The 26,668-nt window shown below is 40.8% G+C and overlaps 1 protein-coding gene across 8 annotated transcripts in view; it reads left to right on the top strand.

The window, feature by feature from the left end:
• MCTP1 (multiple C2 and transmembrane domain containing 1) overlaps positions 1-26,668 on the top strand; it is an 822,947-nt gene that overhangs the window by 436,366 nt on the left and 359,913 nt on the right. For all 8 annotated transcript variants that reach the window (XM_056537914.1, XM_056537903.1, XM_056537887.1 and 5 more), the window contains one exon: positions 22,833-22,935. In XM_056537914.1, the coding sequence (XP_056393889.1) occupies positions 22,833-22,935 (103 nt within the window). The remainder of the gene's footprint in view (positions 1-22,832; positions 22,936-26,668) is intronic.

Consider the following 26,668-nt stretch of genomic DNA (forward strand, 5'->3'; position numbering starts at 1 on the left):
TTATTGATTTCACCACAGTGTGCCTCCAGCTGTTTCACCACTACAACTCCCAGCATGCCCTGACAACCAATAGATGTCAGGGCAAGCTGGGAGTTGTAGTGGTGAAACTGCTGGAGTTACCCTGTATAGGTGAACTAAGGGCGGAAGTCCCTCCCCAGCAGGCATCTGTGATGTTGCGCCTGCTGGGGAAGTCTGCCTGGTAGTGAGCACTCTACCAGGCAGACAAAAAGGCATTAATAGGATAGTAAAAAAAAAAAAAAAAAAAAAAAAAGGAAAGGCAGGGAGGGGGTTATGGATAGATGGGCAATAGGCAGGGACAGAAAAAAGAATAAAAGGATGGTGGGAGCTACCCTTTAAAAGCATCAAAGGTGGGATTAATTCTTTACTACGAGCATTGTCATTAATGTCCTTCTCTTCAGAAAGAAGCTAAAGCTTGAAGTATGTTAGGTTTGATGATAGATTGTGCTCTAGTGCACTGATGTCATATAGGTCAGGCTGTCACAATGACATCCTAGTTCCAGATACATGAAATGGAAGTAATACAATACAGTGCCAGATTTGCTTCTGTTGAAACATCAGCACAACGCAACACACTATGATTTCTGCCTACTAAATAAATCCAGCAGAGACCATAAAAGTCAGAAAAAAGACTATACAAACAAGGTAAACAATCTACATTAGACAAACAGTTAAAACCGCTAAAAAAGGAAAACACAATGGGGAGATTTATTAAATCCTGTCCAGAGGAAAATGTTGCCCAGTTGCCCATAGCAACCAATCAGCTCCCTTCTTTCATTTTTAACATGCCTCTGCAAAATGAAAGAAGCAATCTGATTGGTTGCTATGGGCAACCGGGCAACTTTTCCTTTGGAAAGGTTTTCTTAAATCTCCCCCAATATATATATATATGTCTCCTTTCACAAACACACACTCACACACATAGGGGGGAATTCATCAAGAGTGGTGTAGGTGCACGTCTTTTCACCCCATTAAAGGGGTTATCCAGGAAAAAACGTATTTTTATATACATCAACTGGCTCCAGAAAGTTAAACAGATTTGTAAATTACTTCTATTAAAAAATCTTAATCCTTTCAGTACTTATGAGCTTCTGAATTTAAGGTTGTTATTTTCTGTCTAAGTGCTCTCTGATGACACCTGTCTCGGGAACCGCCCAGTTTAGAAGCAAATCCCCATAGCAAACCTCTTCTAAACTGGGCGGTTCCCGAGACACGTGTCAGCAGAGAGCACTTAGACAGAAAAGAACCACCTTAACTTCAGAAGCTCATAAGTACTGAAAGGACTAAGATTTTTTAATAGAAGTAATTTACAAATCTGTTTAACTTTCTGGAGCCAGTTGAGATATATATATATATTACAAAAAAAAGTTTTTTCCTGGAAAACCCCTTTAATTTGTGTGGTGGAAACTGTGTACCTACACCAAATTTATTGTGCAGGGCATGTGATAAATATGGTGCTGATCACATTTCTTACTTCATTATGTATTTGTGCATCAAAAATGGTCAACTTTTGATAATTCTGTCCACTACCAGTTTTGTAAGCAAAAAATGACTTTGTCAAAGAACAGCAAAAATGGGGTAAAATGATTCATAAAATCCCAAATAGTATTTTGTGCCCTTTCATTTTACAGTTCAAATAACTGCCCCAAACCAGCTGAAAAACAGACTAAAACACCCTAAATAACTGACCTGGCCTTTGGTCCATTTTTTCATCAGTTTTTTTTTTTTTTTTTTTTCTTGAAGATCAAAAAAGGACTTGAAAACCTGTATGGAAACATAGCCTAATAGTATGAACTGCTCTCAGATAGGCCCATCAGTACTTTTGCTTATTATTTCATAAGTGCCTCAGCCACAGATACCCCTCAAGAGTACCTGTCACAGAGGCCCCCTCAGAGTGCTACCCACTTATATATCCCCCCAGAGTGGCTGTCACAGAATTGCCCCTAGAATACCTGCCACAAATACTTCCCAGAGTTCCAACCATAGATGTTCCTCAAGGGGCCAGCTTTTGATATCGACCCGCGAGGCAGCCACAGACGTCCTCCACAATGCAGCTTGTGCTTATCATGCAGGCGGTGCTTACTTCCTCATGTTAGACACAATAACACTGCAATGGTTTCAGGGTCATGCCACCAGTAAGTCATCATTGTTTTCTGATAAAATGATTTGGCTGACATAAGGAAAACCATAGGAAGCTTTACCAGATCACAACAGTATAATGCTTTGGACAAAACTACATTTTCAGTTTTGGCCTTTAAACATTTCCAAAAAACATAACTAGATACCTAACAGTAACACATTATAATAACTCTCTTCATTGTAGTTCTAAACCTTTAACACAGGAAGTTGTAACAAAAATACTTTCTAAAATGCAATTAAATTATAATTGTTTTATGCAATGGAGACTGTTGACTTGTCATCTGTTAAAGGAGTTGTCCCCAAACCTCTTATCCACAGGGATTGGGAATAAGTAGCTGGTTGGTGATGGTCCAACTACTGGGACTCCTCGCTGATCACCAAAACTGAGGTCAGTTTTCTCCTAAGTGAATGAGTTGGCAGTGTGCCTTCTCCATTCACTCTCTATGGGACTTCCAAATATTGCTGAGTGCTGAGCTTGGCTATGGTCCTCAGGAGAACGATCCACCTCCAATCTCATGATCACTGTGGGCCCAAGTGGTTGGATGCCCACTATTCAGCTCTCTATCCCCTATCCTTTGCATTAAGATAACTTTTAACCTTGGGATAACCCCTTTACGAAATACGTTGTGGTTGCAACACAACATCTTCTGACAAGCTCTAACCCCAAGTGCTCCTTATTAGGTATAGTCTTACCTTTAATAGTTCTTTTCACTACTGATTATATTGCTATAAAAAACTATTGTGACCTCCCTCTGCTAAGTGTCCCTAGCTGTAAACACATGACAGTTTACGGGTCTTAATAAGAGAGGTTTGGTCAGTATAAAGACGTACTGTGCTTTTGAAGATGGTATTTGTTAGATAATGAGGTTAAAAAACAAGAGATAAATTCAACAGAAGGGAGAGAGCAGGTTTACAAGCGGTGGAGTATGGAGATAACTATGTTCATCTTCAGTTAGACATGAAGATGCCGAGCGCCTTAATGATAAAGAGCACAAGAGTGCAATTAGTGAGCGGGAGCGGGAACACAACGGGAGAAGATTAATTAGGATCATTTTTGTACTAAGCTTTACAATAGAGCTGAAAAATGAGAGACCCCTGAACCCTGGGTTTTTTTTCTGGATCAGTTATGCAGCATTTCAAACTGAGGACCTGCCATACTTATACCATAATATGTTTGCATCATAAAAAAACTATAATAGCTGTATTGTCTTTTAATTATTTGTGGAAATTAATTTTTCTTTTGCTTGTTGTGAAAATTCACCCAGATAAATATTAAGAGAATCATATCTATATCTGTATATATAAAACTCAATGTATGTGTGTGTGTATATGTATGTATGTGTGTGTGTGTGTGTGTGTGTATGTGTGTGTGTTTATGTGTGTATCTATGTGTGTGTGTGTGTGTGTGTGTATGTATGTATGTATGTCTGTGTGTGTGTGAATGTTCCAGCATCACGTCCAAACGGCTGAAGATATTAAAATGAAACTTGGCACACATGTTACTTATATGTCAACAACAAACATAGGATAGGTAATTTAACCCTTACTTACCCCCATTTGTCAGGGTTTTTGTTTAAAGTCCCATACAAGTCTATGGGAATTATATGTTACTGCATAACTTCCAAACGGCTGGAGATATTTCGATATTACTTGGTCACATGTTACTTATATGCCCACTTAACCCCTTAAAGGGGTACTCCGCCCCTAGACATCTTATCCCCTATCCAAAGGATAGGGGATAAGATGTCAGATCGCCGGGGTCCCACTGCTGGGGACCCCGGGGATCGCTGCTGCAGCACCCCGTTATCATTACTGCGCAGAGCGAGATGGCTCTGCACGTAATGACGGGCAATACAGGGGCCGGAGCATCGTTACGTCACAGCTCCGCCCCTCGTGACATCACGGCCCGCCCCCGTCAATACAAGTCTATGGGAGGGGGCGTGGCGGTCTCCGGCCTCTGTATCGCCCATCATTACGCACAGAGCGAACTCGCTCTGTGCTGTAATGATGGCGGGGTGCCACAGCGGCGATCCCCGGGGTCCCCAGCAGCGGGACCCCGGCGATCTGACATCTTATCCCCTATCCTTTGCATAGGGGATAAGATGTCTAGGGTCGGAGTACCCCTTTAAGGACTCATGACGTACCGGTACGTCATGAGTCCGCTCCCGATCTATAGCGTCATAGCGGGTCGGGCCCGGCCTCTAACAACGGCCGGAACCCGTGGCTAATAGCGCGCAGCATTGATCACGCTGCCGTGCGCTATTAACCCTTTAGACGCGGCGTTCAAAGTTGAACGCCACGTCTAAAGTGAAAGTGAAACCATGCCGGTTAGCTCAGGGAGCTGTTCGGGATCGCCGCTGCGTAATCGCGGCATCCCGAACAGCTGCAGGACAGGAGGAGGGTCTCCTACCTTGCCTCCTGGTGTCCGATCGCCGAATGGCTGCTCAGTGCCTGAGATGCAGGCATGAGCAGTCAAGCGGCAGAATCATCGATCACTGGTTTCCTATGAGAAACCAGTGATCAATGTGAAAGATCAGTGTGTGCAGTGTTATAGGTCCCTATGGGACCTATAACACTGCAAAAAAAAAGTGAAAAAAAAAGTGAATAAAGATCATTTAACTCCTTCCCTATTAAAAGTTTGAATCAGTTTTTCCCATAAAAAAAAAAAAAACTGTGTAAATAAAAATAAACATATGTGGTATCGCCGCGTGCGGAAATGTCCGAATTATAAAAATATATCGTTAATTAAACGGCACGGTCAATGGCATACGTGCAAAAAAATTCCAAAGTCCAAAATAGTGCATTTTTGGTCACTTTTTATATCATGAAAAAATGAATAAAAAGATGTGAGGTAGGGGTGTATGTGCAAATAGACTAGCAGTAGATGATATCAGTAAAAATTAGTTTATTAATGTAAAATATAGTAGTCCTAGCAGGGCCCTTGCTATGGATCTACTAAATATATTAACAACAAATTTGTGCAAAAACAGTTAACAATAATGTTACGTTGTGCAAAGAATACCGTATTTATCGGGGTATACCACGCACCGGCCTATAACACGCACCCTCATTTTACCAAGGATATTTGGGTAAAAAAAAGTTTTTTACCCAAATATCTATGGTAAAATGAGGGTGCGTGTGTGCGCGTGTATACCCCGATACACCCCCAGGAAAGGCAGGGGGGAGAGGCCGTCGCTGCCCGCTTCTCTCCCCCTGCCTTTCCTGGGGTCTAGAGCCGTGCTGCCGGCCCTTCTCTCCCCCTGGCTATCGGCGCCGCTGCCCGTTCTGTCCCCCTGACTATCGGTACCGGCGCCCCATTGCCGGCGCCGATAGCCAGGGGGAGAGAAGCGGCGCCGACAGCCAGGGGGAGAGAAGGGGCAGCGGCACCCATTGCCGGCGCCGCTGCCCCGTTGCCTCCCCCCCATCCCCGGTGGCATAATTACCTGGGTCGGGTCCGCGCTGCAGCAGGCCTCCGGCGTGCGTCCCCTGCGTCGTTGCTATACACGGCGCGGCGCACTGACGTCATGCGCCGTGCAGCGCATAGCAACGATGAAGGGGACGCACGCCGGAGGCCTGATGCAGCGCGGACCCGACCCAGGTAATTATGCCACCGGGGATGGGGGGAGGCAACGGGGCAGCGGCGCCGGCAATGGGTGCCGCTGCCCCTTCTCTCCCCCTGGCTATCGGCGCCGGTACCGATAGTCAGGGGGACAGAACGGGCAGCGGCGCCGCTAGCCAGGGGGTGAGAAGGCCCGGCAGCAGCGCTCTAGACCCCAGGGAAGGCAGGGGGAGAGAAGCGGGCAGCGACGGCCTCTCTCCCCCTGCCTTTCCTGGGGCGGTATCGGCGTATAACACGCACATAGACTTTAGGCTAAAAATTTTAGCCTAAAAAGTGCGTGTTATACGCCGATAAATACGGTAATAAAAAAAATATATATTTAAAAAAAATAATGTGGCAGTCACCAATGGTGTAGGAAATTGTGGACAGTTATAACGTTTTGTAATCTATAGAAATGCTTTGTAATCCACAGAGATACTTTTACAAATGTCGGGTATACTTCAAGTATATTGGTAGCGTTGCAGTCCACTGAAGTTTAGCAAAATAGTAGCATATAAAGTATCAAATATATGCCGGTGCTTCTGCACCACTCACCGCTCCGCTGTGTGCAGGAAACCTGGGATGGAAGCCCCTATTTCGCTTGGCTCCGTATCGCAGACTGGCTCGGCTTGGCGGCCGGCTCAGTGTGGATGTCTGCATGGTAATTCCAAGGATTTCCCAATTCTGATGGCAACAAGGATGCGGTGTGTGGCTGGTGAGTGGATGCAGGTGCAGATTAGCAATGCTGAAGGGGTCGTCCTCGTGTTGGAGAGCGCACGTATGCTCAGTGGTCCCGAAAGCAAGGGATTCCAGCTGTTGCCAATGGTAGGATGGTGTTAGGCTTCCAATGGTGATCTGAATGCTGGGGGTGGATAAGCTAGACGCGTTTCGGGGTGATCCCTTTTTCAATAGCTCTTGAGCCGACATTTGTAAAAGTATCTCTGTGGATTACAAAGCATTTTTATGGATTAAAAAAAACGTTATAACTGTCCACAATTTCCTACACCATTGGTGACTGCCCAATTATTTTATCTGTAATATTTTTTCTTTTTTGTTATTCTTTGCACAACGTAATATTATTTTTAACTGTTTTTGCACAAATTCGTTGTTAATATATTTAGTAGATCCATAGCAAGGGCCCTGCTAGGACTACTATATTTTATATTAATAAACTAATTTTTACTGATATCATCTACTGATAGTCTATTTGCACATACACACCTACCTCACATCTCAATTCTAATATTCATCTAATACAATTTTATTTAATATATACCTAGAGGTCTGTATACCACTATATTCTTTATTCCCTTTCTGGCACGTAGGGTTACGTGTAACACAGAAACCTCGGTACATATTAGCACAGTGTGAGCCCCCCAAACTCTTGTTGTCTTGCTAGTTAATTTAACTCTTAACTACCCCCATTTGTGAGGGTCTGGGTTTTTGTTTAAAGTCCCATGCAAATCAATGGGAAATGTATGTTCCCACATAACTTCCGTACAGCTGGAGGTATTTCAATAATACCTGGTACACATATTACTTATATGTCAAATAAAAAGATATGATAGTTAAATTAACCCTTACCTACATCCGTATATAAAGAATGGGTTTTTGTTTCAAGTCCCATGCGTGTATATGGGACTTCCAGTACCTTACTCCACAAGCTCCGCTCTGCATCTCCTGGTGAATGTGTCAATCCGGCTTGCAAGCCACACCCCATCTCGCAAAGACACGCCCATATTTTAATCCCGACTCCTTTTATTATCTACCCTTTTGGTGCATTGGTCTGGCTTGCAAATCATGCCCAGTCCTGCAAAGCCACGCCCCCTTCTATTTTCAGCTTACAATATATTCATCACAAATCATCCCACCTCATATGAGGTCAAGATATGAGGATGGTTGGGATATGAGGTCAAGATATGAGGATGGGATATGGGGACAGGATAGAAGGACGGTATATGAGGTCGGGATATGAAGACGGGATGTAAGGACAGGATATGAGGTTGGGATATGAGGTTGAGATGTGGACAGGATATAAGGATGGTGTATGAGGTCGGGATATGAAGACTGGATATGAGGTCGGGATAAGAAGGCGAGATATGACAGGAAATGAGATCGAGATAGGAGGTCGGGATATGAGGATGGGATATGAGGTTGAGATATGAGGACAGAATATAAGGACGGGATAGGAGGCTGAGATATGAGAATGGGATATGAGGTCGGATAGGAGGATGGGATATGAGGACAGGATATGAGATCGAGATAGGAGGATGGGATAGGAGGTCAGGATATGAGGACGGGATTAGGAGGTCTGGATAGGAGGTCGGTATATGAGGACGGGATATAAGACAGGATATGAGGTCGACATAGGAGGTCAGGATATGAGGACAGGATATGAGGTTGAGATATGAGGGCGGGATATGAAGTCAAAAGCTTCCTCTGTTGATTTTCCTCCACAACAAGGATTAGGAAGGAAAAAACAGGCGATTTCGGGTACTCAGCTACTCTACATATATAAAACTCAATGTGTGTGTATGTATGCATGTGTGTATGTGTGTGTGTGTGTATGTTCCAGCATCACGTCCAAACTGCTAAAGATATTAACATGAAACTTGGCACACATGTTACAGTGGGGATCAAAAGTTTGAGCACCCCAGGTAAAAATTTGTATTAATGTGCGTAAAGAACCCAAGTAAGATGGAAAAATCTCCAAAAGGCATCAAATTACAGACTAGACATTCTTATAATATGTCAACAAAATATTTAGACTTTCAAAATAACAGAAAACAAAAAAATGGCATCTGCAAAAGTTTGGGCACCCTGCAGAATTTATAGCATGCACTGACCCCTTTGCAAAGCTGAGACCTGCCAGTGTCATGGATTGTTCTCAATCATCATCTGGGAATACCAGGTGATGTCAATCTCAAAGGTTTTCAATGCCCAGACTCATCTGATCTTGCCCCAACAATCAGCACCATGGGTTCTTCTAAGCAGTTGTCTAGAAATCTGAAACTGAAAATAATTGACGCTCACAAAACTGGAGAAGGCTAGTATAAGATAGCAAAACGTTTTCAGATGTCAATATCCTCTGTTCGGAATGTAATTAAGAAATGGCAATCATCAGGGACATTGGAAGTTAATGCAAGATCTGGAAGATCAAGAAATATATCAGACAGAACAGCTCGCAATTCAAAACCCACATTTGACTGCACAATCCCTCCAGAAAGATCTGGCAGACACTGGAGTTGTGGTAAACGATTCCGCTATAAAGAGATACGTGTAAAAAAAAACTCTTCTACGTCCTCACCACAATAATCAGCGTTTGAACTTTGCAAATGAACATATAGACAAGCCTGATGCATTTTGGAAACAAGTTCTGTGGACCGATGAGGTTAAAATTGAACTTTTTGGCCAGAATGAGCAAAGGTACATTTGGAGAAGAAGGGGAACAGAATTTAATGAAAAGAACCTCTGTCCAACTGTTAAGCATGGGGGTGGATCAATCATGCTTTGGGGTTGTATTGCAGCCAGTGGCACAGGAAACATCTCACGAGTAGAAGGAAAAATGAATTCAATAAAATGTCATCAAATTTGGGATGCTAACTTGATGCCATCTGTGAAAAAGCTGAAGTTAAAGAGAGGATGGCTTCTACAAATGGATAATGATCCTAAACACACTTCGAAATCCACGGGGGATTACATCAAGATGCGTAAACTGAAGGTTTTGCCATGGCCTTCACAATCTCCTGACCTCAACATAATTGAAAATCTATGGATAGACCTTAAAAGAGCAGTGCGTGACAGACAGCCGAGAAATCTCAAAGAACTGGAAGACTTTTGTAAGGAAGAACTGGCAAAGATACCTCAAACAAGAATTGAATGACTCTTGGCTGGCTACAAAAAGTGTTTACAAGCTGTGATACTTGCCAAAGGGGGGCAGTACAAGATATTAACTCTGCAGGGTGCCCAAACTTTTGCAGACACCATTTTTTGTTTTCTGTTATTTTGAAAGTGTAAATGATGGAAATAAAATCTAACTTTTGTTGACATATTATAAGAATGTCCAATCTGTAATTTGATGCCTTTTGTAGATTTTTCCATCTTTCCTTTGCTTCTTTATGCACATTAATATTTTTTTTTACCTGGGGTGCCCAAACTTTTGATCCCCGCTGTACTTATATGTCAACAACAAACATAGGATAGGTAATTTAACCCTTACTCGCCCCCATTTGCCAGGGTCAGGGTTTTTGTTTAAAGTCCCATACAAGTCTATGGGAATTATATGTTACTGCATAACTTCCAAATGGCTGGAGATATTTCAATAATACTTGGTCACATGTTACGTATATGTCCACTTAAAATATAGGATAGTTAATTTAACCCTTAACTACCCCCATTTTTGAGAGTCTGGGTTTTTGTTTAAAGTCCCATGCAAATCAATGGGAAATATATGTTCCCACATAACTTCAGTATGGCTGGAGATATTTCAATACCTGGTACACATCTTACAGGTTGGGATATGAGGACGGGAAAGGAGGTCAGGATAGGAGGTTGAGATAGGAGGTCGAGATATGAGGATGGGATAGGAGGACGGGATAGGAGGACGGGATAGGAGGATGGGATAGGAGGTCGGGAAAGGAGGACGGGATAGGAGGACGGGATAGGAGGTTGGGATAGAAGGTCGATATAGGAGGACGGGATAGGAGGTCGGGATATGAGGTCGGGATATGAGGACAGGATATGGGGTTGGGATATGACAACAATATTTGAGGGCGGGATATAAAGTCAAAAGCTTCCTCTGTTGATTTTCCTCCACAACAAGGATTAGGAAGGAAAAACCGGGCAACGCCGGGTACTCAGCTAGTCTATATATATAAAACTCAACGTGTGTGTGTGTGTGTGTGTATGTTCCAGCATCACTTCCAAACCGCTAAAGATATTGACATTAAAGGGGTACTCCGGTGAAAACCTTTTTTCTTTTAAATCAACTGGTGGCAGAAAGTTAAACATAAATTACTTCTATTAAAAAATCTTAATCCTTCCAGTACTTATTAGCTGCTGAATGCTACAGAGGAAATTCCTTTCTTTTTGGAACACTGATGACATCACGAGCACAGTGCTCTCTGCTGACATCTCTGTCCATTTTAGCAACCATGCATAGCAGATGCATAGCAGATGCATAGCAGATGTATGCTAAGTGCAGCATGGTGGCTCAATGGTTCGCACTGCTGCCTTGCAGTACTGGGGTCTTGGGTTCAAATCCCACTAAGGACAACAATAAATAAAGTGTTGTTATTATTATAATAACATCAGCAGAGAGAACTGTGCTCGTGATGTTATCAGAGAGTATTCCAAAAAGAAAAGAATTTCCTCTGTAGTATTCAGCAGCTAATAAGTACAGGAAGGATTAAGATTTTTTAATCGAAGTAATTTACAAATATGTTTAACTTTCTGCCACCAGTTGATTTAAAAGAAAAAAGGTTTTCACCGGAGTACCCCTTTAAACTTGGCACACATGTTACTTACATGTCAACAACAAACATAGGATAGGTAATTTAGCCCTTACCCACCCCTTTTTGCCAGAGTCGGGGTTTTCATTTGAAGTCCCATACAAGTCTATGGAAAATATATGTTACTGCATAACTTCCAAACAGCTGGAGATATTTCGATACTTGGTCACATGTTACTTATATGTCAAATAAAAATATATAATAGTTATATTAACCCCTAACCTGCCCACATATGTGAAGGATGGGGTTTTTGTTTCAAGTCCCATGCAAGTGTATAGGACTTCTGGTGCCTTACTCCCCAAGCTCCGCTCTGCTACTCCTGGTTAATGTGTCAGTCCGGCTGGTAAGCTACACCCTCCCTGCATGCCATGTCCCATCTCACAAATACACGCCCACATTTTAAGCCACACCCTTTTTTCAGCTTACAATATCTTTATCACAACGCAGCCCCACCTGAGGATGGGATATGAGGATTAGAAATGAGGATTAGCTATGGGGATGGGATATGAGGATGGGATATGAGGACAGGATAGGAGGACGGGATAGGAGGATGGGATATGAGGTCGGGATATGAGGACGGGATATGGGGTAGGAATATGGGGTTGGGATATGGTTACAGGATATGAAGTCGGGATATAGGGACGAGATATGAGAACAAAATATGAGGATGGAATAAAATATCCTTGGGCATTGTGTTACTGCGTTATCACAGATAAATAGTCTAGGGAGGACACTGACTTTGTGAACAGTATACAATGTTCTCTAGATTAATCCAGTGCCCCCTACTGTTTTGGTTTCTGCATAGATTATTCTAGTATTTGCAACATTATTATTATTTCAATGCGGTGGGGAGATAAATATGTTGTAATATGTGATCCCAGTAAAGCCAGTGTAGGCTTTGTAAATTCTGCTCTGGAGGTACTTGGTAATTTTTGCATTTGCACAAATTATATATATATAATATAATATATATATACATACACACAGTTCATTCAGATTATATATTTTTAAGAAAACCTTTCACACTGTATGGGTCGTCTGATCCACTAATATTATGTTATAGAGCAGAATGGGTTGAGCAGATGTAGATGGAATTTTATTTAAAAAACATGTGGCTTAAATGGAAATTGATTGATATATTAAAAATGCAGTGTGATCTGCCGACTTCATATCATAAAGAAGGAGGAGCTGAGCAGATTGAGTTATATAATTTTGTTTAAAAATAAATAGACACATTTGTAATTGAATTCCTACTTATTCTGGCCTTAGGAGTTTAGTAGGTGTCCCAATCACTGACAGACCATTTTCACTGTATGTACTTTTATAGAGAAAAGGCTGTCAATCACTGATAAGGCTGCCCACTTGACTCCTAAGGTCAGAAGGGCAAGAGTTTAAATGGTTACATTACAAGTTTTACTAAAACCCTTTCTAAATAATACACTATATATTAGTCTGCCCAGCTCCTTCCCCTTTATAATATGTAGCCTGCAGTTCAGATATCATGTTCAGTATCTATTGGTATCTATTGATATAAATCTGTTCTCTTAGGTATTTTTAGGAGTCCATTGGGTGGTTCTAATCAGCGATTGACAACCATGTTTGTCTGTACTGGAAGCCTATGGCTAGGTTCACATTGTTGAGGTGCTCCAACCTGTTCAGAGTCCATTTGGCACCAAACAAAGATCCTGACGAATTTCATTGACTTGAAAGGGGTCTATTGGGTGTCCAGTATTATAGTTTTGTATAGTATAGTAGTAAAAAATTAGGACCTGCAGTATTTTTAACTCCCCTCTTTTCGTGATGATGCTCCCTTTAGTGGGGCATGCGGGCAACGTCAACATAGCCCAAGCATAAAAAGAATAGGGAATTTAATCAATAAGTTACAAGGTATACTAAAATTATTCCCCAATAAATGCAATAAACAATCAATCTACTCCGCTCCTCCTGCTTTTTACCATGATGCTAATAGATTTAATAACGTGAGTACATCCAGTGTTCACTTACACCTTACAATAAACACGGTAGTGTGTTTCTTTTATATAATTGCTAATCATACGGTTCAAATACAAAAACCATAATCCATTATATTTGATGTAGCATAACAACGCTGAACTTACAGCATGTCAAATAAGAACTTAATCACATTCACATAATTTACATCAGACGCTGGCATTTCTTATACCCTGTTTGTCTTGTGTGAGTTCACTGAGTGTTGAAAATATGTATTAAGATGTATTGTAAGTGTGTAACGGTAATAGGACAATAGTGTATTAATTGTATTCTTGGTGTCTAGTTGCTCAGATGATAAGGTCAGGTAACATGCATGATGAACAACCTGGTAATATGGCATTGATGTTCTTTTCATCTATAAAAGGTCATCTCTTTGTAGCGTTTGTAAATTTATACAGATATTCAAACAGAAGCTGAATAACGTGCTCACAGAAGTATTCATAAATACCAGGAAATGACTGCTACAGGATCAGATAGCACAGATAAATATGCCTAAATAAATACATTTTTGTGGGAACATATTTAACTATTAGACCATATTTTGTGCAAATGTCTTTTTTTCTAAGCATTCTTAGATATGGTCATCAAAATTGACCATTATGTTTATGGTAACCAGGATATTAATGCGGGTGTGCAGGTGGTCCACGAGTTCTTGGATGCCATGGCATCCAAGAACTCGTGGACCACCTGCACACCCGCATTATTATCCTGGTTACCATAAACAGAGAGAAGTGGTAAGAGAGAGAAGTGGTAAGGCCATATGGACGAAGGTCCCATCCAAATTTTGTAAAAAGGGGGATACCTTATGGACAGTTCATTAGACTTAAAAGGGTTAACAGCAAAGTTACCACCTACCAACAACAAACAGATCTTAAAATCACAGTTTAGAGAGAGAATATTCCACGCATATCATAAAAAAGAATAAGAAAAAAAACGGAGAACAGAGATAGGACGGAATTACTCAAAAAATCAACCGAAAAACACTTCACTTTTTCATTTGACAACACCCCCCAAATGCCACAATAAGTAAAGCAGTAAGACACTGCCGGTATATATTAGAGGCCTATCCCGAATTGCATGAGATAGCCAGCAGGAGACCTCTAATTACTTTTAGGCATAATAAAACTGTAGGGGTTGTTATAAAAAAGGAAAAGGAACAAAGTAATAATACCGATCACAAAATTCCAAACCCATTTTTTTGGTCAACATTGTTCTGTTCATTTAATGCAGGTTTAAAAATGTTGCAACTTGGAAGCATTACTCACACCATCAGATTTTATCCCTTGTAGATCAATGTATGTTGTGTACATATCGTTTTGCCCTTGTGGTTTCTACTATGAGTGAAAAACTATTTGTCATCAGAGTAAGAGAACATCTGTACTCCATTAGAATAGACATAGGTGCCCTAAGTTAATTTCCCACATAGTACTCTGATTTAAGGGGTACTCGACTGGAAATCATTTTTTTAAATCAACTGGTTAAACAGATTTGTAAATAAATTCTATTTAAAAATCTTAACCCTTTAAGATACTTATCAGCTGCTGTATGTTCCAGAGGAAGTTCTTTTCTTTTCGAATTTCCTTTCTGTCTAACTCAGTGCTCTCTGCTGACACCTCTGTCCATTTTAGGAACTGTCCAGAATAGGAGCAAATCCCCATAGCAAACCTATCCTGCTCCAGACAGTTCCTAAAATGGACAGAGGTGTCAGCAGAGAGCACTGTGCTCAAACAGAAAGGGAATTAAAAAAATAAAGAACTTCCTATGTAGATAAGTCACAAGTAGGTGTGCTTTGTAGTCATGATTAAGGTGTTTCTATAGTCTATTACCATAATTACCTGTGGCTTCAGTGACGTCAGCTACAGGCCAGTAGAAGTATGTATATCATATGAAACATCTGCTGCCCCTGTTGCTTGTCCCTACAGCTGCCCTGTCCTCCAATATTATGTATTTGAGTCACAGTATTTACTCCAACATAAAGGTGTGTCGGTGATGTTCTTGAAGTGTACCGCACAGAAAAAAGTGTTAAGTCTTTTTCCATTAGGTACCATATCTTCCATTGAAATTATTTCTATGTGGAATCTTGACACTAAGCATCCTTGACCATTAAAGGGGTACTCCAGTGGAAAGCTTTTTTTTTTATCAACTGGTGCCAGAAAGTTAAACAGATTTGTAAATTACTTCTGTTTAAAAATCTTAATCCTTCCAGTACTTATTAGCTGCTGAATACTACAGAGGAAATGCTTTTCTTTTTGGAACACAGTGCTTTCTGCTGACATCATGACCACAGTGCTCTCTGCTGACATCTCTGTCCATTTTAGGAACTGTCCAGAGCAGCATATGTTTTCTCCTACTCTGGACAGTTTTTAAAATGGACAGAGGTGTCAGCAGAGAGCACTGTGGTCATGATGTCAGCAGAGAGCTCTGTGTTCCAAAAAGAAAACAATTTCCTCTGTAGTATTCAGCAGCTAATAAGTACTAGAAGGATTAAGATTTTTTTTATAGAAGTAATTTACAAATCTGTTTAACTTTCTGGCACCAGTTAATTAAAAAAAAAAAGTTTTCCACCGGAGTACCCCTTTAAAGTGTCCTTCCCAAACCCTTCTCCTTTTCTCTTGAGTGACAGAACATCTTACACATTAAGCACCCCCCCTCCCCCCCGAAGTCCACCCCACCCCAAGTGGGCACTTAGCATCAGGGCGTTTTGCTACAACTTTTTTGGAGAATCACTGTACACTTTAAGAGCTGTGATAATAAAACAGTAAATATTCTAGAGTCAATATTACAAAAATGTTAAAGAAGTATAAGCTAGCTAAGTTTGCCACCCATTCATGCACATCATGAACATAGAGAGTGGAGAGGAAGCACTCGGAAGGACATACTTAAAGGCTTCTTGGACAGGCATTAAAATACAATGACCCAGGCATTTTTCAAAACTAAAATACTGTATCTTGATAAGTTTATATATTTAAATAAATAAATAAATTAATTAATTAATAACATTTGTGTTGACAAAACCCCTTTAGGGTAGGGCCACACGTGCCATATTTTTCTGCATATTTTGTGCACTTGATTTGGTACCCATTGACTTCAATGGGTAGGAAAATACACAGCAGAAAAATATGGCACGTGTGGCCCTACCCTTAACTATTTCGGTGAAAGCTAAATAACAATAGATATGGTCACAGCTTTCTCAAGGTTTTGCCAACGTTCCCAAACTTCTTAAACGTTTGTATGGGGATGCATTACTGCAGACGTATTATTCAGGAATCTAACGTGGTTGTAATTTACCCCTGTGGGAGCTGTACTGATAACCACATTAATGGTTTTAGCTAAAGGTGAAAGTATTGTCTAGAATTAAGAAAGAAAAACATTGCTCACTTCTTCCAAAAATAGTGTCACACCTGTCTATGTTGTGTCTGGTATTATAACTCAACTCCACTGAAGCGACTACGGGCTGAGCTGCAATACTACACCCAACCTGTGCAAAGTAGTGTCACTGTCCTTGGAAGAAAGTAGCCATGTTTTTTTGTTTGTTTGTTTGTTTGTTTGTTTATTAAATCCTGAACACCTCCTTTAATTGTAACTAACCAATCACTACTGTGATCCTGAAGAGATCTTGTGTAACTTTTAACCCAAAAAAAGAGTGAAAAGTCATACAAACCAATGAATGGCATTGTCCTTTATTTGCCAACACAAATCGTACCTCTGAATTAGCAATTTTTTTGGAGTCTGGTAGCTGCTGTTCCTCATCCTTTTTTGTTGCAAGAACAGCGGTTACAATGTACTCCTTCAGTGCCAGAGAAAGCCGAGCCCTGCTGTACAATGCAGTCGGGTGCACAAAGACGAGTGCAGCGAGCGAGTTAACTGGAGGCTTAATGAGTCTGGAAGCAAATGACATTTTGTAAACAAAATAAATGAGTGTAGACTTAGCGACTACACAGATTTCCAATTTAATATTAGATTTTGCTTTATTCATGGTCGCCCCCCGCAGTCACCATTTTATAAAACGGTTTCATTTTAGCAGCTCCTCTTCCACCACAAATCAAAGGGTTCAAACCTTCTGCGAACAGAGATGTATAATCGATTGCACATCCCAACGTGCTCCGCAAATTGCATCACTAACATATTGAACAACTGACAGGATACAATTGCAGACTGTCTTAGATATTATCTTAATGGAGCCAAGTTGCAGATTTCAATAACTTTCATATCCCTCGCCCCGAACGTAACGACAGCTCTCATGCCGCGTAGCTGCTAATGTCAAATTGTGTGCAGCAGGCTAGCAGTTTATCGAGGCCATGAGGGCATGATTTAGTTGTGTGATTTGGCATTAATATGGTGGTACCACAGCAATGCACCCCTACAGATGTACAAAGCGATGCTGCACTTTACTTCTAAATTACCCATCGAGGAGTCAATAAACACAGCGGGATCCGCTTCTTTTCTACCAATCAAACAGATGGTAAACTGCACGGAGAGGAAAAAAGAAGTTGCTATTATTGTCAAAACCTAGTATTTCAAAGTACCCGAAAAAGATTTAACTAAAGACAGCGCACTTCAATCTTCCCTTTTAATAATTGATGTTTCGGCTCCAGTGGTTTTTCGGAGAAAATTGCTGTGTTTTCAAACAACCGAAGACCCCGGACACTTTGCCCCAAAAGAGCAAATTGTATAGGTGTTCCCTGAAAATACATACACGTTTTTTTTTTTTTTTTTTTTATGGGAAATTGGGAGCCATGCTTGAATGCCTCCTAAGTAATGGTGCACGTACTATAAGGAAACCTCCTTAGAAATGGAGAGAAAATGGCACGCTGTACAGAATCACTCAGGATGAAAGGGACTCCTATGGTGCAAGACGCTGCTGACATTTATTGCCGGGGAATACGATTGCGTTACCGTATCGGTTAGGGTTATAACAACACGCGGGAATAGGTTTCTCTTTATAGGCCATTTATGGGGTTTTCTTGCTGGATAGCATATGGGTACGCCGTCATCTAAAGGATGGCTCTTTCATTTTTAATGGTACTGCGGATATAACAAAACTTTGGTCACTGGGTGGCAATATTCATGTGTTACTTGTGATCTATGTGGATATTTAAGCCAATACTGAATAGGGAAACTAGAACTAAACTATTATTGTTTAGTGGGGAAATATTTAGTAGATATAAGGCAGTGTTTCACAACCACGGTACCTCCAGCTGTTGCAAAACTACAATTCCCAGCAAGCCCGGACAGCCTTCGGCTGTCCGGGCTAGCTGGGAGTTGTAGTTTTGCAACAGCTGGAGGTACCCTGGTTGCCAAACACTGATATAGGGAATCTGTACACTCAGTTTTTATGGTCCTCAAACAAACTAAAACAAAAATTGAAAAATTTCACTTTTATCTACTATTTGGTAAATTTATGAGCCATTTGAGTATATATAAGGCAGTGTTTATGTTTAATAGGGAAATATTTTGGGTATAAGGCAATTTTCCCAACCGGGGTGCCGCCAGCTGTTGCAAAAGCCTTTGGTTGTCCGGGCTAGCTTGGAGTTGTAGTTTTGCAACAGCTGGAGGCACCCTGGTTGCCAAACACTGATATAGGAAATCTGTACACTCAGTTTTTATGGTCCTCAAACAAACTAAAACAAAAAATGAAAAATTTCACTTTTATCTACTATTTGGTTCATTTTTGAGCCATATGAGTATATATAAGGCAGTGTTTATGTATAGTAAGTAAATATTTTGGATATAAGGCAGTGTTTATGTTTAGTAAGTAAATATTTTGGATATAAGGCAGTGTTTATGTATAGTAAGTAAATATTTTGGATATAAGGCAGTGTTTATGTTTAGTAAATACATATTTTGGAAATAAGGCAGTGTTTATGTTTAGTAAATAAATATTTTGGATATAAGGCAGTGTTTATGTATAGTAAGTAAATATTTTGGATATAACGCAGTGTTTACGTTTAGTAAATAAATATTTTGGATATAAGGCAGTGTTTCCCAACTGGGGTGCCGCCAGCTGTTGCAAAAGCCTTTAGCTGTCCGGTCATGCAGGGAGTTGTAATTTTGCAACAGCTGGAGGCACTCTGGTTGGCAAACACTGATATAGGTTATCGGTACACTCATTTTTTATGGTTCTCAAACAAACTTAAAAAAAAAAATGAAACAAAAAATGAAAAATTTCCCTTTTAGTCACTATTTGGTTCATTATTGAGCCATTTGAGTATATATAAGGCAGTGTTTATGTTTAGTAGGGAAATATTTTGGGTATAAGGCAGTGTTTCCCAACCTGGGTGCCGCCAGCTGTTGCAGAAGCCTTTGGCTGTCCGGGCATGCTAGGAGTTTTGTAACAGCTGGAGGCACCTTGGTTTGGAAACACTATCAGGGTATATTCTGCCATAATTTACTGTACACTCATTTTAATAGGATTCAGCTGTCCCATTCACACAGCAAAATTTCCGCAGAGGGCATTCTTATAACATCAGTCTTACCGTATATACTCCAGTATAAGCAGAGTTTTTCAGCACGATTTTTCGTGCTGAAAACACCCCCCTTGGCTTATACTCGAGTGAACTCTCCGCCCTCAGTGGTCTTCAACATGCGGACCTCCAGATGTATCAAAACTACAACTCCCAGCTTGCTGGGAGTTGTAGTTTTGAAACATCTGGAGGTCCGCAGGTTGAAGACCACTGTATCAGATGATGATGACAAGGGGATGATGAAGGGGGGGGGTGTGGGATGATGACAAGGGGATGATGAAGGGGGGGTGTGGGATGATGACAGGGGGATGATGAAGGGGGGATGTGGGATGATGACAGGGGATGATGAAGGGGGGGTGTGGGATGATGACATGGGGATGATGAAGCGGGGGGTGTGGGATGATGACAAGGGGATGATGAAGCGGGGGGGGGGGGTGCGATGATGACAAGGGGATGATGACAAGGGGATGATGAAGGGGGGATGATGACAGTGTGATGATGACAGGGTGATGATGATGAGGGTGTTAATGACGGGGGTCTGGATGATGACAGGGGGGGATGATGTATTTCCCACCCTAGGCTTATACTCGAGTCAATAACTTTTCCTGGGATTTTGGGGTGAAATTAGGGGCCTCGGCTTTTATTCGGGTCGGCTTATACTCGAGTATATTTTGCAGAATTCCTCGGCAGGATCCCATTGAAATCGACGGGGCTTGAATTTCGGCTTGACAGACACCGAAGGAGCCCGTCAGACCCTATTGGCTTTAATGGGGTACGTCAGTTTTTTTTTTATCTGGTGTCAAATTATAACTGGACAAAAAATACTCAATGTTGCTTTTTTTTGGGATAATTATTTAAATTGATTCTGCAATCAAGGCCCAGACATAAATGTGGACCTAGCCTAATGCTGGTATACCATATTAAACCATATGGTTTTTGGGAATAAAGGGATACAAAAAACGTACATAAAAAATTCTAAAGAAAACTGAAATTTTTTAAGCTGTAACCAGCCAAAAAAAACAAACTTTAATGTTATCACTGTAACATTTTGCTGAATAGGAATACCAGGTGTTTTAGATCAGCACAACTTAATAATTATAATAATAATAAGGCACAAAATAAAAAAAAATGGCAAAAAATAGTGATAAAAGCCTTGATTCGCGCAATTGTCATTAAATTTAAAAAAAAAATGTTTAAGCTTTGTAATAGCTGCAGCGCACAGAGCATAGTGTGAGAGAGATGAACTTGTCAAATGTAGCAGAGCTGATTCACGATCCGTATTAGTTTCAGCTTTAGTTTTTTTAGTTTTTTTTTAACTTAGGTGCTGTTTACTCTGTTAGTTGTTAACGGTGTTATACTATTTCCTATTAACTCTACTGTGCGTGTTCAGCATGCTACACTGTCTTCTATGTATTCAATGTCTATTGTATTTAACAGACCATTTTACATTTTTCTGTGTGATATGCAATTTTTTATGTATTTTCTGGATATTCAATAAAGTATATGGCATTTGCATTTTCCATCAAATTTTTTTGCACTCAGTGCGTATGTTTTTAGTGTGGTGGCTTTACTGATACAGCCTGTATGATTGAGCTTCATGTAGGATGGTAATAAGAGACCTCTTGCCGCCATTTTAACTCATGACCCCCGCAATTGCACAGCAGGGTTCCATTGAGCACCCCAAATGCACTGGCCCCTGTCTTTTCCCACTTTCGATTGGTGACATTACCGGTGATGCCTAGCTGCTATAGCCTATAGACACTAAACACTCCAGGGCATACATGTACGCGCTGGTGCGTTTAAGACCAGACGGGAAGAGCCTAGAGGTACACCCAGTGTTGTCTAGGAGTTAAAGGGGTTCTCCGGTGCTTACACATCTTATCCCCTATCCAAAGGATAGGGGATAAGATGCCTGATCGCGGGAGTCCCGCCGCTGGGGACCCCCTGGGATCTTGCACGTGCACCCCGTTTGTAATCAGTCCCCGGGGCGTGTTCGCTCCGGGACTGATTACAGGTGACCACCGGGCCGGCAGCATGTGACGTCACACCTCCACCCCCATGTGACGTCACGCTCCGTCCTTCAATGCAAGCCTACGGGAGGGGGCGTGATAGCTGTCACGCTCCCTCCCATAGGCTTGCATTGAGGGGCAGAGCGTGATGTCACACGGGGGCGGAGGCGTGATGTCACACGCCACACGCCCGGTGGTCACCTGTAATCAGTCCCGGAGCGAACACGCCCCGGGGACTGATTACAAACGGGGTGCACGTGCAAGATCCCGGGGGTCCCCAGCGGCGGGACTCCCGCGATCAGGCATCTTATCCCCTATCCTTTGGATAGGGGATAGAATGTCTAAGCACCGGAGAACCCCTTTAAAGGGAACCTATCAGATCCCTGTAGCTTAACACACCGAACCCAGGTCAGGAGAACAGCCTGTTGCAATGCCACAGAGAGCTGAACAGTAACTTTACTCATGGCAGCTGTGACTGGTTGTCCATTCTCTCCAAACGTGCATTCGGCCAACAGCTCCCAGTCCCCCAATATACATATATATATTTGAATGGATAGAGGAGGGGTAAACTGCTGCCAGATACTTCTGATTGTGGCTTGTCTCTCTGAGAAGAAAAGGATCAGGCATTTGAAATCCAACATGCCTGATTCATCTTTCCCCTGACATCATCTATATTAGACAGCCAGCTGGTCCAGCGAATTCAAACAACTTTTTTGTGTTTTAGAGCCTTATTGGTTAGTTGTATTTTTGAATGCTCCTGTTAAGCAAATGACACAAAAGCATTTAGGAGCAGCGATTAGCAGCATTGACCTATATCAGTAATATGCTTCCTTTACATAGGGTATCACTGTATATTACCTGGACAGATTCGCTTCTGGTTGACTTCAACAATAAATAAATATTTCCTACATATTTGTATATAGTCGTATATTTGCCCTGCATAGAATTTTTTATTCAGCATTACGAATTGGAATAAGTGTCCTATTCTCTTGCTGCACTATACTAAAGCTCTGGGTTATTTTTAGGCATGTTGAATTGGATATGCCACTTCTGTCATTAATTGCTTTTCTTTTGTTCTCCACAGGTAAAAGTGACCCATTTTGTGTAGTGGAGTTGAACAATGACCGTCTGATGACACACACCGTTTACAAGAACCTAAACCCCGAGTGGAAAAAAGTGTTTACCTTGTAAGTTTTGCCTTATAGGTGAATACACTTCAGTGCAATATTTATTTGTAAATAGTTTTGAATATTTGATGTAATATATAACATGTATACAGGAAAGGTTAACCCCTTAAGGACGGACCCATTTTTTTACCTCAATGACCAGGCTCTTTTTTTTTTATTTGACATGTGTCTCTTTAAATGGTAATAACTTTAGAACTCTTTTTCTAAGCGGAGCGATTCTGAGATAGTTTTTTCGTGACATATTGTACTTTATATAACTGGTACATTTTTGTTGACACATGAAGCATTTTTTGTAAAAAAACTTCAAAATATTGGGAAAAACTGGAACATTTCTGGTGTTTTTTTCTATGGTGTACACTGTGCGGTAAAAGTGATGTTATATTTATTCTGTGGGTCAGTACGATTATGGCGATACCCATTTTATATGGCTTTCTGTGTTCTTTTTCCTTTTCTGAGCAAAATTCTTTTTCTGCCATTCATTTTCCAACAGCCGTAACTTTTTTAGTTTTCGTCTGATGCCATTGAATAAGGGCTTATTTTTTTTGCGGGATGAGCTGTACTTTTTAAGTGGTATCATTTTTGAGCTATGTGCTACCTTTTGATAATTTTTATTCCGCTATTTTTACCAAAATTGGCGAATTTTGCGCCTTTTTTTTCACCGTGTTGGGATAATTTACATTATAGTTTTATAGAACATGTCATTACAGACGTGGCAATACCTAATATGTATATGATTTGTGTTTTTGATCTTTTTTGGTGATAATACAGGGCTTTTATTGGGAAAGTGGCATCTTTTTTTTTTTTTACACTTCATACTTTTATTGAAGAACTTTTTATTTAATTTTTTACACTTTTTACGGGTTATACTATGTTGCAATACATTTGTACTGCAGCACAGTATAACCTGATGAGCTGCAAACACTACAGCGTGTGCGATCCAGCCTCTGGCTGGATCTCACAGGGTCCGCAGCAGGCAGACAGGAGGTCATGATCTGACCTGATGCTGCCATAGCAACCAACGGTGACCCGTGACCATATCGTGGCGCCGCCGTTGGTGAACAGGGGGAGAGCGCTCCCCCTGTCAACACATAGATGTTGTGATCTGGATTGATCACGGCATCTAGGGAGTTAATGCTGCCGGGACTGATGCCAGAAAGTTAAACAGATTTGTAAATTACTTCTATTAACAAATCTTAATCCTTTCAGTACTTATTAGCAGCTGAATACTACAGAGGATATTCTTTTCCTTTTGGATTTCTTTTCTGTCATGACCACACCTCTGTCCATTTTAGGAACTGTCCAGAGCAGCATATGTTTGCTATGGGGATTTTCTCTTGCTCTGGACAGTTCCTGACATGGACACAGGTGTCAGCAGAGAGCACTGTGGTCGTGACAGAAAAGAAATCCAAAAAGAAAAGAATTTCCTCTGTAGTATGCAGCAGCTGATAAGTACTGGAAGGATTAAGATTTTTTAATAGAAGTCATTTACAAATCTGTTTAACTTTCTGGCATCAGTTGATTAAAAAAAAAAAAAAAGTTTTCCACCAGAGTACCCCTTTAAACCTACCTGGAGAAGGTCAAGCAAACTAGCAGGTATATTACTTTTACTGTAGGAGCACGTGTATTTTTGTGTTATCATAGTACTGTATTGGTGCAATATACTTATTATGGCATTCTTAAGTATTATTACGTAACAGTATCACAGGGCTCTGTATAAAGGGGATTTTTATGACAATGTTACTATGCCAGGTTGAAAGGCATTTTGTACTATGTAATACACTGATAAATAGGTCATGTAACTAACAAAAGTCCTGCTGTTAAAACTAGAAAAATGCAGAAAACAGCGTTCCCTGGCAGCATGGTATATATTTCATCTGCCAGTCTCCTATAGAACTGCAGTGGTCACATTTTACCTACACAGTAGACAGCAGCGTTACACATTCATCAGTGCTCAGCTCTTTCTTTGTCATCATTGATCTTCTGATGTGCCACTTTCATACAAACGTGGCAAAACACGTTGAGACATTGGGACAATAACTCTTGAAATCAGTTTACTATTTTTCAGCTAGCATGCTGTGAGAGAGACATCATCGGAGACACATTATGGCTACACAGCTGGTGTGACACAGTGCTGGTATTAGAGGATACAGAAAAGCAGTAGGGAAAACTTCTTATATGTCTGTGGTCAGCACCTCCTATGTCTCTTGCCATTTTTCCTTATTTAGTTTTTTTTATGAAAGGTATATTTCTCTCTCTCTCTCTCACTGAAAAAATACTATAGTTCATGTGTAGGTCTCCCTTAATGAAATAACAAAAACTGAAATATCAGGGAACCGTTCTAACAATACTCTTTATTGATTCCTACTAAAATATGAAAAATGTTTTTCCACATATTTTTAATATTTTAACAGGAATCAATAAATAGTATTTTTAGAAAGGTTCCCTGATATTTCAGTTTATGTTATATATATATATATATATATATATATATATATATATATATATATATATCCAAAAATATCATTGGATTTCCACCATATTTCACTGTAGGTACTGTGTTCTTTTCTGTGTAGTCTTGCTTTTTTATGTCTCTGTGTCAGCAGTGAGGTCCTCCTGGGTCTCCTGCCATAGCATTTAATTTCATTTAAATGTCGATGGATAGTTCGCGCTGACACTGATACTCTCTGAGCCTGCAGGACAGCCTGAATATCTTTGGAACTTGTTTGGGGCTGCTTATCCACCATCCGGACTATCGTGCGTTGACACCTTTCATCACTTTTTCTCTTCTGTACACGCCCAGGGAGCTTAACTTCAGTGCCATGGGTTGCAAACTTCTCGATAATGTTGTGCACTGTGGACAAAGGCAAATCTAGATCTCTGGAGATGGACTTGTAACCTTGAGATTGTTGATATTTTTCCACAATTTTGGTTCTCAAGTCCTCAGACAGTTCTCTTCTCCTCTTTCTGTTGTTCATGCTTAGTGTGGCACACACAGACACACAATGCTAAGACTAAGTGAACTTCTCTCCTTGTTATCTGCTTTCAGGTGTGATTTTTATATTGCCCCCACCTGTAACTTGCCCCAGGCGAGTTTAAGGCTAAGTTTCTACTTGTTTTTTGGGGGGGGAAAGCGCCAAGAAAAATGCCAATTCTGCCGCATTGGCGTTTTTTCAGCCAAAAAACGCTGTGGCCAGAAGTTAGCTGTAAATCAATGAGAAATCGCAAAATTCTTTTTCCACTTGCCGTTTTTCAGTTTGGTGTTTTTTAAATCCTTTTGATGTTTTTTCACTCTTTTTTAGCTCCTATGCGGTTTTGCAAAGTCACAGCATGTTGAGCCAATGGCGTTTTTTCCCTGAAATCGTGGTGTTTTCCTCCCATAGAAGTCTATGGGAGTGAAAAAACTCCAAGAAAAAAGACACTTGGGTTTGATCTTTGGCGTTTTTGCAGGGGTTTTTTATTCTTTTTTGGACTTTAGCGATCCAAAAAAGTGATGGAGATACCTTTTTTAATTAAACACAAACAGAGTGAAGACCAGCTCACCCCGCCCCAGGCAGCAGAGCACAGATCCAGGTGCTGGACGGCACCAGCCAGTAACAAAGGAATGAAAAAGAAGACGGATCTAGCTCTATGCAGATAAAATCCACTTTAATCCATAGGACAAGGAAGGTACAAGTAACGCGTTTCAAGCGCTGTACGCGCTCTTAGTCATACAACTAATGCATGGTACATGCCA

Source organism: Hyla sarda, chromosome 1 (assembly GCF_029499605.1).
Source record: "Hyla sarda isolate aHylSar1 chromosome 1, aHylSar1.hap1, whole genome shotgun sequence".
Taxonomy (NCBI): domain Eukaryota; kingdom Metazoa; phylum Chordata; class Amphibia; order Anura; family Hylidae; genus Hyla; species Hyla sarda.